Source organism: Bos indicus x Bos taurus, chromosome 18, assembly GCF_003369695.1.
Source record: "Bos indicus x Bos taurus breed Angus x Brahman F1 hybrid chromosome 18, Bos_hybrid_MaternalHap_v2.0, whole genome shotgun sequence".
NCBI lineage: Eukaryota > Metazoa > Chordata > Mammalia > Artiodactyla > Bovidae > Bos > Bos indicus x Bos taurus.
The window spans coordinates 201,247-217,288 of record NC_040093.1 but is presented as its reverse complement, the minus strand read 5'-3'; the positions used below and the strand labels follow the sequence as shown (position 1 = coordinate 217,288).

Genomic DNA, 16,042 nt, shown 5'->3' with positions numbered 1-16,042 from the left:
GCAGACTGTATTTGGAGGAGGGGACCCGGGGCGCAGACTGGCATTTGGAGGCAGGGCTGCGAAGGCGAAGGCTGCGGAACGGCTGGACTGGGAGAAGGACTTGCCCCACGACGACGACCCGCAGCACTACAGCAATGGGCAGAGGAACCCCGCCCACTCAGGCCCGCGGCTCTCTGCGGTGAGCGCCTGCGGTGCCTGGAGGCCGGAGGATGGAGGCTCCCATTGACCTCAGGGCAACAGGGAGGAAGCTCCCATTGGCCCGAAGCCAACGGGCTCCCATTGGTTGAAGGCTCGACGAACGAAAGCTTTCATTGGCCGGGGCTGCGGCGTGCCGCACGGCCTTCTGGGATCTGTAGTTGCAGCGTCCCCAGCGCGGCCGCCATTGTCCAGCGGGCTGTGAGTCTTGAGGTTCTTGTGTCGGGGACGGCTCTCGTGTTCAGGGTCGCCTCGGGCACCAGTCCTCTACCTGTCAGCCTAGGATGGACCCCGAGGAGGAAGCGGCGGCACTGGCGATGGCTATGGGGCCGCCGGTAGAACGGCTCCAGGTACGGCAGAACAATAATAGCAACAATAACAACGATGGCAGCGGGCTTCGGGCCGGGTATTACCCCTTTAGCCCTCACAGCGCACGGTGGGCAGGGTCGGGCCTTATCCCCTGGACAGACGGGGAGACTGAAGACAAGGTTGGGGTACGCTGACATGCCCAGCTGGTGAGGGGTGGCGTCTGGTTCGAACCCGGGCTTTCCCGTCCCCGAGTGCGCGTGCTCCGCGAGTCCTCCGGCCTTTCCGTTCAGGGAAAGGACTTGGGTTCGTTCCCGAGCATCAGGCTGGCCCCCCGCCGATATCCTGCCCCCCTCCCCCGCCCCGAAGGCCGTCCACCGTGAGGATGGGTCTTAGAAACTGTAGTAGAGATGCTTCAACGTGCGGAGTCAACCGACACCCACCCAGAGTCCCGCTCCCCGAAACCCCGGGCACCGCCTCCTGGGTAAGGACACACCGCGTTATTGGGGCGGGAGCGACTATTAGGGTCTGACCCCTGCCGGGCTGTCGGGGACTCAGTTCAGAGCAGTCTCCAAGGGCATCTGGGAAGGCGCCTGTTTGAAAGCTCCGGCCCTTCTAGACAAAGTGGCTGCTGCCCGTGTTCTCCATACCGTGCTGACTCCACGTGGCAGGAACCAAAAGAAATGTATATAATTCCTTAAGTTCCAGACTTTCTGTCCTTCTGTCCTTGCCTACCGGCTTTTGCATTTATTTCAGATTTGGTATGCAAAGTGAGACTGTTGATAATCCTAGGTGTGCACAGTGTTCGGAGACTGTTGCAAATGTGTAGGAGATGCAACCACGTTTTTGTTTGCTTTTGCTGTGGATTCCGGAGAAGGGGCAGGGAGTGAGCAGTGTCAAAGAGTATCAGAGCTGGGCCATAGTTAAAGCAGTAAAAACAGGTTTTCTTTGGGGACAGTTGCAATAGGGGGAAAGAGACTTCAGTATAGAACTGGGCTCAACTGTGAATACAACAAGCAAATGTGGGTATTTTTTATAGTGGGGGTAGAGGTAATTTTTGGTTGTTGTCTGACTGTGCGACCTCATGGACTGCAGCATGCCAGACTTCCCTGTCCTTCACTATCTCCCAGAGTTTGCTCAAACTCATGTCCATTGAGTTGGCGATGCCATCCAACTATCTGATCCTCTGTCATCCCCTTCTGCTCCTGCGTTCAATCTTTCACAGCATCAGGGTCTTTTCCAATGAGTTGGCTCTTCGCATCAGGTGGCCAAAGTATTGGGAGCTTCAGTATCAGTTCTTCCAATGAATATTCAGGGTTGGTTTCCTTTAGGATGACTGGTTAGGTCTCCTTGCAGTCCACGGGACTCTCAAGAGTCTTATCCAGCACCGCAATTCGAAAGCATCAGTTCTTTGGCGCTCAGCCTTCTTTATGGTCCAGCTGTACATCCATACATGACATACACGACTGCATGTCTGTTCGCAATGCAGGAGATCCAGGTTCCATCTCTGAGTGGGGAAGATCCCCTGGAGAAGGAAATGGCAACCCGCTCCAGTATTCTTGCCTGATCCAGGCAAGAGGAATTCTCAAGAGAATTCAAGAAAATTCCAGAGGAGCCTGGTGGGCTACAGTCCATGGGGTCACAAAGAATTGGACATGGCTGAGTGACAAATACTTTCACTTAACTATATGGACAAAGTGATGTCTCTGCTTTTCAATATGCTGTCTAGGTTTGTCATAGCTTTCCTTTGAGGGAGCAAGCATCTTTTAAAAATTTCATGGTTGCAGTTACCCTCTGCAGTGATTTTGGAGCCCAAGAAAATAAAGTCTGTCACCATTTCCATTGTTTCCCCATCTGTTTGCCATGAAGTGGTGGGACCAGATGCCATGATCTTAGTTTTCTGAATGTTGAGTTTTAAGTCAGCTTTTTCACTCTCCTCTTTCACCCTCATCAAGAGACTCCTTAGTTCCTCTTTACTTTCTGCCATTAGAGTGGTGTCATCTGCATATCTTGCTAAACTGACGTAAAACAGGGTTCTTGCTGAATCAGGCCAAATGATGGGATGTTACTTGGAGGGCTGTGGGGGATGAGGACTTTGAAAAGATATCAAGAGTGATCAGATATGGAGGGTAGGATTCTTGGGACCAGTGGGACCCAAGAAACCAATGGGACCAGAATTTCGGTAAAACTGAATGATGCAGAAATGGATGCAGAAGCCCAAAGGTCAAAGCTTATTTGGGAAGAGGTTGCGAGCCAGACTAAAGTTCGGTCAAGGAGAGAATCTGTCAGCAGTGAGAGGCTTGAGAGTGTGTTTGTTATCTGTTGCTGTGCAACAAATGATGAAAACATAGTGGCCTAAAACAACAATCAGTATTACCTCAGTTGCTGATGACAGGAGTCCTGTAATACCTGCTGGTGGTTCTGGCCTGGGTTCATGACAGTCAAGATGTCAGCCTGGACTGCTGTCACCTGAGACTTGACTGGGGCTGGAGGATCCACCTCCAGGATGGCTCATTCATGAGAGTTGTTAGGAGGCCTCTGTTCCTTCTGGTGTGGGACTCTCTCTGGAGCCGTCTGGGCGTTCTTACATGGCGCCCAGCTTCCCACAAAGGGAATGATCCAAGAGAGGGCTCGGTGGAAGCCACAGTGTCTTGTGACCTGGGCTCAGAATTCACTCTCTGAATTATCGTATCAGTTACATAAGTCAGATCTGCTCAGTATAGGAGGAGGCTACACAGGGGCTGGGGATCACTGGGGTCCATCTTGGAGGCCTGCCACCACAGGAGGCAAGGGTCGGAAGCAGGGGGCTTTGAGGTCCAGTGTGTTAGCATCCTTTGGCTGCCATGACAGATTATTACAAACGTGATGGTTTGAAATATATATTAATATGTTGATTCTTAGGGTTCCAGAGGTCAGGAGTCTGAAATCACTTTCCCTGAACTGAGATCAGGCGTGGGCAGCTGCATCTTTCCTGTCAAGGCTCTCCGCTGGTCTCGCGTTTCCTTTTTCAGCTATTAGAGCCATAGACCTTGCATTTTTTGGCTCATGGGCCTTTGTCCACTTTCATTTTGCTTTAGTGGTCACATTATCTTCTGCCTCCTGTAGTTCAGTCTCCCAATACCTTCCCTTCAGAAGGACATTTGTGATTGAATTTAAGGACCACCTGGATATTCCAGGATAATCTCCCTATTTTTAAAACCCATTAAAGGTTTAAAATGGGTTTAAAACCCATTAAGGGATGCGATTAACACATCCACAGAGTCCCTTTTGCCATTTATGATAATATTCACAGGTTCCAAGAACTAGGACCTGAATATCTTTAGGGGCCATTTTTCAGCTACCCATAGCCAGGCTAAAGGGGGTCATCCTTTATCGAAAGGAAGGAGCTATTTGAATGCTTTAAGCAGGAGTGGCATGGGTTTGAAAAATACATTCAGGCATTGCCGCGTGGGAGTAAGAGACACTGAGAGCTAGCTAACGCCCAGGGTGGAGTCCAGTGACTGCCTGCTCAGCTCGGGGAGGATGTATGGAGGGAGCAGGTCTGACAAAGCCCATCCCGCTGGGCCCACAGTGCAGAGCAGGAGACCAGGAGGAGGGCTGCAGGGGTCTGCGGTGAAGCAGCGGGGAGGCTCAAAGACAGCGAGGAGCGGGCTTCTGCTGGGATGCCAGGAGGAGACATGCGGGACTCCTGTGATGCCGCTGAGAGGTCTGTGGCCTAGACAGCCCGCAGCGGGCCCAGCACTGTCACTGGCGCCGCGTGCAGAGCAGGTAATGGCGGCCGGAGGCACAGCGACCGTGTTTTCAGGGCTGGAGGACCGTCAGAGTGAGAGGTGAGGGTGCGGGGACAGGAGCAGAGACCTTGGTCGCAACCAAAGGGTTCTGTAAATTTGCTGCATAATTTTTGGTCGAACCACATTCCACCTGTACTGTAATTTCTTAAATATTTAAAAATGTAATTGTGTTTTTCTTAAAGGAAATACCACTTGAAAATTGAAGTCTTTTGTATGTGATTTTGACTTGCATTTCCCTGGTGGCGAATGACCTTGAGCATCTTTTCAGGTGCTTATTAGCTGATTGTTTATTTTCTTTTATATCTTCTTGAAGAAATACCTATTTAGAGTCTTTGCTTATTTATTGGATTGTCTTCATTATTGAGTCTTAAGAGTTCTCTATATCTTCGGAATACAAGTCACGTATGAGAGAGATGATCTGCAATCATCACCTCCCATCATGCGAGTATCTTTTCACTTTCCTGTTAATGTCCCTTAGAAACAAAAAAGGTTTTAATTTTTATGAAGTCCAGTTTACTTATTTTTTTTTACTTTATTGCTTGTTCTTTTGCTGTTATAGCTAAGAATCCTTTGTCAGATACAGTTATAAAAATTTAGCCATATGTTTTCTTCTAAGAGGTTAATAGTTTTAACTCTTATATTTATGCCTTTGACCCATTTGAGTTAAATTTTATATATGGCGTGAGATAGGAGACTTAACTTTATTCTTTTACATGGAACTACAAGTTTTTCCCTCATAAAATGTGGCCTAATTTTCAGTTTCTCACCAGAGACTGGGCATTCTGACCACGTGAGGCCTGTATTTTGCCACAGTCAATTGGTTCTGAGTCCGAGCTGCCCCTTTAGACAGGGCACATGTTACCATCACTTCCTGTGCCACCTCTCATAAGTTAAGTACCCTCACAGGCCCTTACATGAACCCACTTCAGTCACTTGTGAGCCTGCCCAGTCTCTGAAGGCCAGTGAATTTCTAACTCCAACTGCACACCCCTCTTTTCGGGGAGGAGGATAAGCCTTGCTTTGACTCTGAGGATTTTTTAGTGTGTCAGTTAGCTGTTGTTGCATAACAGACTATCCCAAAATTTGGGGGCTTAGACACAACAGTCACTGTTTCTTTAGCCCACAAATCTGCAAGTCAGCAGTTTAGACTGGTCTCTGTCAGCACCTGCGCCTGTCCAAGGTTGGTTGTGGGTTGGTTGGCTTTGCTCTTGCCCGGATGCCTTCTTGCATCCTGGCCGACAGCCCACCCCAGGCGGGAGCCCAGCAGGGCCCAGGAAACCTGACTCTCGTTGCTTGGGACGCACTCCCTGGCCACTGGCCTGCTTGTCTTCACCTTTCCCACCCCTCCTCCTAATCCTGAAGACACCGATGGGGACAGTCCGGGTGATGCAGCATGTGTGATGTTTCAGGAGCCGGTGACTTTCCGGGACGTGGCCGTGGACTTCACCCAGGAGGAGTGGGGGCAGCTGGGCCCGGCCCAGAGGACCCTGTACCGAGACGTGATGCTGGAGACCTTTGGGCACCTGCTCTCTGTGGGTGAGGCCGCTTCCCCTGCTGCTGACCAGATTCCTGCGCTGACTTACTCTTCATGGGTTATGGGTTGCCGGGCTTCTCGTGTGATGACTTGACCTCGGGCTGGAGATCACGGAGCTTGATTTCGCACTCCTGCGGGACACGTGGGTTGTAGACTCTACCCTTGTGTGTCCGGATGCAGAACCTTATGAGGCACCCCGGCCCCTGAGGGTCAGGAGTCTCAGTCTGGAGCCTGGACTGGTTCTCATCTTCTCCAGAGCAGACCCACACCACCTTTGTCTTTCTCTGATTCCAGGGCCTGAGCTTCCCAAACCAGACGTCATCTCCCAGCTGGAGCAAGGGGCTGAGCTGTGGGTGGCGGAGAGAGGACTTGCCCAGGGCTGCCGTCCAGGTGAGAGCCCACTGAGTGGGAGCCCTGATAGGAGCAGCTGTGCCCCTTGGAAGGGGTGATGTGTTGGGGTCCCCAGAGGAAAGTCAGCAAAGGGAAGAGGCCAGTCAGGGGGGCCAGAGCCCCCCCTGGACCCCCTCAGTCTCCTGGCAGTGCGCTGTGACAGTTCGTGAGAGGTGTTGGCTACTAGGCAGGCTCATGTAGGCTCTGGGCCAGGGGCTGATTGGGGGCTGGTCTTGCAGGCATCCTCCACCTGGCACAGACCAAGACCCAAGCTCCCAGGAGAAAGCAGGTGTTTGCCCTAAGCCACAGTGAGTCTCTCTTCCCAGTTTGGTTCAGGGCAGTGCCCCCAAATCCAAGTTCCCCGACCAAGCCAGAGGCCGGCCTCAAGGGACAAGCTCAAGGGACAGGCCTCAAGGCCTCAAGCTGTCCTTCTGGGACAGCTGCCTCGGCCGCCCTGGAGCCCTTTCTCCACAGGGGCTTGGGCCCCGTCCTTCACCCCCTGCCTGCAGTGCTCCCAGTGCTCTGGGGTCCCCTCACTCATGCCCCCCTTTCTCTGAGCTCAGAGATACTGGCTCTGCTTGAGCGGCCAGAGTCCAGCACTTCCTCTTTTCCCAGCAGCGTGTGGCGTGTCCGTCCCATGGGATAATTTTTGAGTGTGAACCTGCCCTTCACCTCCATTTCATTCTTGCACGTCCGCAGTCTGTGTGCACTTGTGCCGTACGCGCTTCTGTTCTCGTGGGAGCCATGAGTACCTGACGGCTGGCCCAGCACCGTCAGCATGGGAGCGGCAGGCCCCTCACGAAGCAGAGCTGGGGGGATCGTGCCGGTGCTGGCTCAGCATTCCCGCGCCGCCAAGGCTGGTGGTCCCAATTCTTCTGGCCTTTCTCCGGGCTGGGTGCGGCTGCAGCAGCTTTGGACGCCACATCCGTGCTCCATGCGAGGGCTGAGGGAGCTGGGAAGAGTGGCACCAGTCATATTTGTCCCCTTTCTCCAGCTCCAGATGTTGTTGAGGAGGGGGACGCCCCAGCTGCTCGAAGGCTGGGGTGGGGTTAGATTGTCATCAGTCCCTGGGCCGATGTGTTGGTACCCTGACTACATTTTGAAGGAAGTGGGCTCTGGCCATGGGAAACGTAAGCAGCTAGACCCACAGTCCGCTCCCCCTCTGACACCATCCGCAGGGAGTCCGTGGTCCCTCCACACACGGTGTGGCCCCCCACCTGGGACGGGACTGCCAAGTACGCTGTCTCCTCTGGGTGTGGAGCCTGTGTATTTTCAGCCCCAGACAGTAGCCTTCCTTTCCCCAGTCTCTGAGGTAACTCTCATCCACCTGGCCAGCTCCCTTCTGGCTGCCCGGTCCCAAGCTTGCCATAAAATTGACCCATCTGAAGTGTACGGTTCTCTGGTTTCGAGCATGTTCACGGATTGTACATCCATCACCACTGTGTAGTTCCAGAACGTTGCAGCTCCCCAGAAATCATCCACTAGAGGTACTCTGGTTTGTTTCTACCCATAGAACACTCTTGATGCCAAATATGTGGGTTTTTTCCACATCAACAACTGATTGCCCAACTCTTGAGGCACTAGATGGGTGTCGCAACAGTTCAGTCCAATTCTGACCCGCCCTGCCTGGAGTTGGTGCAGACCTCACAGCTTAGGAACGCAGTCCTATTAGACTGGCCCCTCTTCAGACATGGGTCACAAGTCGGCCTCCCATCCTTCGGACTGACTGGCTGTAAACCAGGGCTTCCCACGCGCCCTCCTTAGGTTCAGTAGTGTGCTGTAACAGCTCACAGAACTCAGGAAATCACTGCTTACATTTATTGTGTTTTATAAATGCTAGTATAAAGGATATAAATGAACAGGCAAGTGTCAGGGGAGAGGGGCTGAAGCATCCCATCTTGAAGCTGTTGAGGGCCCATCAAGAGTCGCCTCTCAGCATGAACTCATGGTTGAGGGGAATTTATTACAATTAACAAAAGACAGTCCTAACCCCTCTCACTAAGGAAATTGCAAGGGTTTTAGGAGCTGTGTGCTGGGGCCCAGGGATGAAGACCACATACATATTTCTCATTAAATGACAGTCGCTCATCACCTCATCCCACCCAGCCCCTGGCAGTCACTAATCCACTTTCTATCAGGGAATTTGCATATTCTGGATATTCCATTTAAATGGAATCTTATAACATGGCCTTTGGTGTCTAGCTTTTATTTTTTCTTGAAATGTAGTTGATGTATAACATCTTATATAAATACAGGTATACAGTGTAGTGATTCACAGTTTTTAAAGGCTCTGCTCCTCTCACAGCTATAAAATATTGGGTGAATACCCTCTGTCATACAGAATGCCCTTGTAACTTACTTTAGTACGTGATAGTTTGTGTATGTCTGGCTTCTTCCAAGGAGCATCAGGCTTTCAAGGTTCAGTCATGCTGTGCTTTGTCTCCGTAGTTCATTCCTTCCATCACTGAATCACATTCCATTGTGTGGATGGACCACATTTGGTTGGTGGACCACATTGGGTTGTTTCTACTTGGTTCTACTGGATAGCGCTACTGTGAACGTTCCTGTACAAGCTTTTGTGAGGGCTGACTGGTGTTTTAGAAGACCCGCTGGGTGCTGTGCATGGAGCCCAGTCTGGGGTCTGGAGGTGAGGAGAGGCGCCAGCTGCCTGGTCAGCCTGAGCCCCTCCAGTTCCTCTCCCCGGCCAGTGCTCCCGCACTGCCTCGGATCTGAGGCAGGTTTGAGAACCTGCTTCCTGTCAGCTCTGAGCTGCCTGTGGACATTCTGATGTGGTGAGGTGGGCCCTGAGTGCATGAACACAGAGTGTGCTATGGCCAGAATTGCAGCAGGTCAGGAGGTTCAAGCTGGGGGTGGGCAGGCCCGCTGGCCCCGAAGACGTCCACGTCCTAATCCCCTAGCCCAGCTGTTGGATTGCTGGGCCAGCCTGTGACCTCACAGCAGCCCTCTTGTGAGGGGGGCAGGATGAGGACGGGAGATGTCAGAGGGGAATTGCCTGATGCTCCGCTGCTGGCTCTGGAGGTGAGGGGAAGGGCCAAGGCCCGAGGGCGCCTCTGGAGGCTGGAGCGTCCAGGAAACCCCCCCCTGCAGCCTCCGGAAGCCGCCCTGCCTTCCCAGGAATAGGTATGTGCAGGGGCTGAGTGTGTGGTCAGTTGGTAGAGTGGTGCATCACTGTGCTGGGAGGAGGGAGCACCTTGCCTGCCTGAGGGGCAGTTCGGCCTCTGGAGGATCCAGGACCAGGGGCTGCTCCTCGCAAGGTGTCCCACAGGTGAGAGGGCACCTCCACATGGGATCTGACCTGTCACACCTGGGTTTGAAACAGCTCCTCGTCCCCCCGAGCCTGCTCCTTCTGTGCTGTGTGTCTGCCTCCCCAGCAGGGCTTTCTGTCCTTCGGAGTCACTGCTTTATCCCCAGCACCTCAGGCCAGACAGTATTTTAGGCTTTGTGGGCAGTGTTCAGTCTCTGTATTTGTTTTCTATCATCACTGTAGCAGATTACCACAAACACAGAGGTTTAAGGCAACGTGTTACTTCTCGGTTCTGTCCGCCCCAACTGGTTCATTGCCGCGGCCCCCACAAGGCCAAAGGCAGGGTACCGGTGGGCGGGCAGTGGAGGCGGCAGACTTCCTGGGAGGCGCAGAGAGGCTGTGCCTCCATGCGGGCAGGCTGTTGGCAGAGTCCAGCCACGTGGTCCTTGGACAGAAGTCCCCGTGTCCTTGCAGGCTGACAGCTGGCTCAGCTTCCCTGGCTCAGGCCCCCTGCCCAGCCTGTCCCTTCTACCTCCTCCTCCTGTTTGTAAAGCTTGAGGGGATTGCTCGTCGCCCAGCTAACCCAGCATCATCTCCCAGTGCTAAGGTTTTTAAAGCCAGCTGATGAGTGGACTACGTGTCACCTGCAAAATCGCCTGCCAGCAGACCCTCTGTGACTGACAAGAGAGACCTGACCGCTTCAGAGTCCGCCCGTTAGCGTGGTTAGCTTGGGGGTTGTCTTTGGCCAGCTCCTGATCTAGGCCAGTATCTGGCCCATGGCGGGTGCTCAAAAAGTTTTTGTTGAAAGAATGAGTGAGGGAAGCTTTGTTTGCAGACAGAGCACTGCGGTCAACGTGAGCAGAACTGGGAGGTTGGACACCGACCTAGGGTGTGTCCATCAGCCCCTCACAGCTCTTTGGTTTTCTTTCAGGCCAGGAAGCTGCACTGGAGGGTCAACCACCAGCCCGGGAGCAGGGCCTTCCTGAGGAGAAGGGGCAGGAAGGCTTCCTGGGGGAGGCGCTGTGTCCCACTTCGTCGGGGGAAGACTGGGAACGGGCGGGCTGGGTCAGGGGGCCCGAGCAGGACCAGGGTCATTGGCAGCTCAAGGAAGTCCCGGTTCAGGACGGAAGTCTCAGACTTGGGGAGAGCCTCGGTCGGCTCCCAGAGGTCTCCAGGGTGGAGCGTGCGTGTGTGCCGGAATCTCGGGGTCCGAGCTCGGAGCGGAGCCCTGATGCCGCACGTGAGGAGACGGGCTCCCCGGGACCGCAGCCGCGCAGCCGCCACGACGGCGGCGAGGCTTCCACTGTGGCGCGTCCCGTTCCGGAGGCGGAGCTGGCGCGCGGCCAGGCGCCCGACAAGCCCTACAAGTGCGCGGACTGCGGGAAGTCCTTCAACCACAACGCGCACCTCACGGTGCACCGGCGCATCCATACAGGCGAGCGGCCCTACGCGTGCAAGGAATGCGGCAAGGCCTTCAGCCAGAACTCGTCGCTGGTGCAGCACGAGCGCATCCACACGGGCCACAAGCCCTACAAATGCGCCGAATGCGGCAAGTCTTTCTGCCACAGCACGCACCTCACGGTGCACCGGCGCATCCACACGGGCGAGAAGCCCTACGCCTGCCAGGACTGCGGGCGCGCCTTCAACCAGAACTCGTCACTGGGCCGCCACCGGCGCACGCACACCGGCGAGAAGCCGTTCGCCTGCAGCGTGTGCGGCAAGGCCTTCTCGCGGACCACTTGCCTGTTCTTGCACCTGCGGACGCACACGGCTGAGCGGCCCTACGAGTGCAGCCGCTGCGGCAAGGGCTTCAGGCACAGCTCGTCGCTGGCACAGCACCAGCGCAAGCATGCGGGCGACGGGCCCTACGACTGCCGCCAGAGGTTGCTCTTCGCGCCCGCGCCCTCCTGGCCCGAGCCCCTGAGCCCGGGCGAGGGCCCGCCGCGCAGCGACAGGCCCTTCCGGTGCAGCCAGTGCGGCAAGGGTTTCACGCAGAGCTCGCACCTCATCCGCCACCAGATCACGCACACCCGAGAGCAGCCCCGGGGCCGGGGCCGCCGGCGCCCGCAGGTCCGCAGCCGCGGCGCGCACCTCGGGCGGCGCCCGCTCGGACCCCCAGAGGAGAGCCCCGGGGGCGGGACGAAGGCGGGGCCGCCCGCCGGCAGGGCACTGGCGCTGTTTGACCTCCACGAGATCATGCAGGAAAAGAACCCGGTGCGCGTTATTGGGGTGGAAGAGCCCGCCATGAGCACGTCCGTGCTGTTTGACATCAGGGAGTCCACGTAGGGAAGGAACGCGGCGGATGACTGTTGAATCACAGGTACAGAAATGTGGTACGTCCACAAGGTGTATTTCTGGAAGGGGGCTGAGGGTAGAAACGCCCTCAGATTTCCTAAGGCGGTGGTGCTTGCAAACACCTGAGATCACTGATTCTCCTGAGTCTCAAACCCAGTCCTCGCAAATGAATTCAGAGGTAATGGAACCTACACACGTGTGTAATGTTGAGAAACCCATACATGTCCCCGTTTTGTAAAGGATAATTAAAGCAAAAGAAACGGTCAGTAGGTAACGTCGGCTGAGTTGCTGTCTTTCCCTGTGGTGGAGACCATCGTGCCTGGAGACTTGGGGCGTTGCTTATGGCTTGCCATCTGGTGCATGGGGTGTGGTGTTACCCACAGAAACATGAGAGGCCTGTGTGGGTGTGATATCCCAAAGTGGTGACTAAGGCTTGGGAAAGGTTTGCACAAAACAAATGCAGCTGCGTTACTGGAAGGTTTTGTTTAAATTCTAAACATGCAGGAATTAATTTATATGTGGAGTCAACCCAAGTCGCAGTTCATATATTATAGAAAGGAGTTTCAGACATACATCCATGGCCGCTGGGATCCATTTCTGCACTTTAGAGTCATTAGAGCAGGCATGGCAGCCACACTCATGCCCAAATCAAGGGACAAAGGATTCCCCCGTGAAATTCCACAGCTTTCCCTGGGGGTGTCACAGCTCCAGTTAGAAACCATGGCCTTAGATTGGCAATGTTGCCTGTGATGGAGGGACTCACTCAGAGTGGCTTTGTTCCCCCAGGAGATACTTGGTGATGTTTGGACACATTTTGGTTGTCATGACTGGCGGAGGAGGGCGGTGGCATCCTCTGGAGGAAGTCGAGGATGCTGCTGAGCATCCTGCAAAACCCCATCACCAAAGAGCCACCTGGCCGTGAGGTGGAGAACCCTCGCCCAGCATAAGAGCCGGCTTTCCTGACTCTGGAAATTGGTTAATCAGGGCTGTGTTAACAGCCTTGTACATTTGATTTTAACAAATGCTATCTTGAGCATGTACACATTTTCTTTTAGTAATTCTTTCCCACTGTTTTGCAACATTTGTAGTTGGTGTGAGGGAAGAGAATCCACTTATTTTTCTGAGTAATTTTAGCATTTTATTTTGGACATTCCATGTGCTGATACATTTTCAAAATGGCACCCCTGTTGCCATAGGATTATTTTTACATCAGCACCAGAAATCTTGTCATTTTATCAATTTTTTTAAATATCTCTATAAAGCATGGACTTTATAAATATATATAAATATATATATATATAAAATCATGTTGGCACGTGATGACAAAAACCATTTTTATAGTCATTCTGAGCTATCATTTGCCTTTTTCACTAAGTTGATGTTTACACTGATGTTTGCACTGATAGTGCAAATCCAACACTGGGTAACACGGCCAGAGTCTCAGTGAGAATCAAGGAAGTTGCCCCGAGGTCGCTGTTCATATTTTTCCTTCCCTGGCACTGCAGTAAAGGGAGTGGGGTGGGGGGATGGTTTCACTTAAGAACGTCTGTGATGAAGCAGGAAAAATTATTAATTTCATTAAATCTCGAGTAAAACTATATTATCATCTAAGCAGAAATAACAGTAATTACTATGTCATCAAATATCTAGTGGATATTCCTGGTTTCCTTATAAATTTTGTTTTGTTTTCTGTTTGGTTTGTTCTAATCATGCTCTAAAGAAAAATCACACCGTGCATTTGCTTGACTTAGGTCTCTTTTAATCTATAGGTCTCCCCTCTTTTTCTTTTTTAGTCTTTTATATGTTGGGGGAAACAACAGGATAACCTAAATTTTGTCCCTATCCCAAGCCTGCCCATCAGACCCACTGGACTATGCTGAGGGCCCTTGGTGAATGATGTGACTCTGTTTTGTTCTCTAAGTTTATCTGCCCCATCTCAAGCACAGCTTACCATCTTGCTGGGGTCTCTGCTGACCTTCAGAAGACCTTTCTTTCAGCTGTCAATGTCCAGAAAAGCAAGACGTCTGAGAAAATGGCTTATTTATATATGATGCAGTACATTGTAATATGACCATTTTCATGTCCACAATTGGAAACTTCGCCTGGCTCATCTTCTTGCTCTCTTCCAAGTTTACTCCTGAGGAAATCAAAGCCTTCTGATCTTTGTCTATGCTGTTCTTGTTATAAAGAAGAACATTGTGTTCAAAGGTGTGCTCCTTGGTATCTCAGCAGAAAGGATGCAAAAACTAAGGATTTAATCCGCCTGCTTTCTAACCTAGAATGAAAGAGTGAAATGCCCATCCCTCTGGGATGCTGTGTTGTGTGCTCCAGTTACACAGCACAATTGCCTTTCTTGTTTGTTTGCTGTTCCCACTGTGGTTGCATCCTATCGAAGTTAAATACAAAACATAAACATCAACAATTGGAAGGAAGGAAAATTGGCCATGGCACAGGTCAGCTTGTAGAAATCGTTCCAGAAAAATATCCCCCAGAAGGAATACTGGGTTGTCAGAGCGTCGAGTTGAATGGAAGAAGTATTCTGGAAGGGTACAGCGGCTGTTCTAAGCACAGTGTCAGAGTGTCCAACCATCAGAACTCACTGCTGAGATGTGATGGGTGAGTTTCAGGACCTGTCAGAACTTTCCTTTGTCCAATTCTGTTCTTTGGATGCTTGAGTGTCACACCCAATAGGGTTTCCACAGTAGCAGAGCCAGGCTTGCAGCTCATCTCCAGAGGTTCCTCAGGATGCCTCGAAGCCTCGGGTTTGTCTCTGCCACCCTGTCACTCTCTGGGCTTGTCTTGTGGACTTCTCCATCAACTCTCATTATCACAGCGCCTCTGTTGTCATGCCTTGGCCTCCACCACCTTCCATTTCATTCTTAACAAATAACCTATTTACGTGGCTCAGAAGAGGTATGTTTTCAGACAGGCAGTGACTCACACCTCTGTGAGGTGGCGCCATTTTATGTATAAGGAAAATCTGGCCCAGGACAAACATAACCTTCCCAGGGTTGCACAGCTAGGAGTTGGAGGCAGCATTTGAAGTCAGCACCCCATTAACAGTGGCTTAAACAGATCAGACTTTGCTTGAAGGCTGTGTCTTCAGTGGCTCTGTGCCATCAGAGGCAGTGGCTTCTCTCCCAGCCTGTCCCTCATGGTCACAGGGAGACCACTGCAGCCTCAGCCGATGCACCCACCATCATCAGGACTGGAGGAGGGAAAAAGGCAGCCAGTACTCATCACCTGTGAGGTTTCAAAAAACGACTCTCCCAGAAGCTTTCATCCAATGCCCTCCATGTCTTGCTGGCCAAGACTGAATCGCTTAGCTTCTCTAACCTCCGTGGTTGAGACTATACCTGAGAAAAAGCCTCAGAAGAGGTTAATGGTGGGCAGCTGGCAGCGCCCGCCGCCTTTCTCCCCAGTCTCTTTCTTGAGGAATCTGCAGCGCTCCCTCTTTGGGTCAGGCACCACCGCCTCTTCAACGCCTGGCTTGTCCCGCTTGCCGACCAGGCCCCCCACAGTCCTCGGTCCCCTGGCATGCTGGAGCACTGTGCTTGCCCAGATCCCTTCTACCTCTCAAGGGGCCTCTTGCCCTCCCCTCCTCAACTCCTGGGGCCCCTGGGCTGCTGTCCCAGAGGCGCATCTTGAGCTCTACACACTCCCAAGATGTCCCAGTCAACACCGTGGCTATGTGCTGCTCACTCCCAGGTCCTGGTCTCGGAACTTCAGGCTGGAACAGCAGCTGCATGCTGCCGGAAGCTCCCCCTGGATGCCTGGCAAACTCTGGAAACCGCCTACCCAGAGGGAAATGCCACTTTCCATCCCAAACCTGTGCTTCCTTCCCTGCTCCCTTTCTCGAGGATTGTTGCCACCTGCCATCCCATCCCTCAATCCAAAAGATACCAATAGACATCCTGTTGATTTTACTGCGTAAGCAGCTTGGCTGTCTTCTTTGTTCCATTTCCTTCCCACTGCTGCCACTGACGCAGGATGACCGGGAGAAGCCTGGTCACTAGTGCCCTCCATTTGTGACGGCCCCATCATTGGTGTGGGGGTGCAGACTTGGAATGCCCCCACCACTAGCGTGCTCTGACTCGGGGAGACCCCGCGGTAACTGGACAGCTCAGAAGCCAGGCCTGCGACTGCCCCGTCCCCTCCGCCACGGCCCGCACAGTGGCAGCTGCAGAAGGGTCGTGTCTCCACAGTTCTTAGAGTGGGCACTGGGTGGGCTGAGGCTCCAGTCACCTCGTCTGTTAAGCTGGGAAC

The 16,042-nt window shown here is 53.0% G+C and overlaps 1 protein-coding gene across 2 annotated transcripts; it reads left to right on the top strand.

The window, feature by feature from the left end:
• The first annotated feature begins 360 nt into the window (after positions 1-360).
• On the top strand, positions 361-15,707 carry ZNF8 (zinc finger protein 8). 2 transcript variants are annotated; one of them, XM_027514573.1, is made up of 4 exons: positions 361-545; positions 5,702-5,828; positions 6,121-6,216; positions 10,413-15,707. In XM_027514573.1, the coding sequence occupies exons 1-4, from the start codon at positions 480-482 to the stop codon at positions 11,765-11,767; spliced, it is 1,644 nt and encodes a 547-aa protein (XP_027370374.1). In that variant the 5' UTR covers positions 361-479; the 3' UTR covers positions 11,768-15,707. The 2 variants fall into 2 exon arrangements, with proteins under 2 accessions (XP_027370374.1, XP_027370375.1); XM_027514574.1 differs by lacking the exons at positions 361-545; positions 5,702-5,828; positions 6,121-6,216 and adding an exon at positions 6,954-8,863.
• The last annotated feature ends 335 nt before the right edge of the window (positions 15,708-16,042 follow it).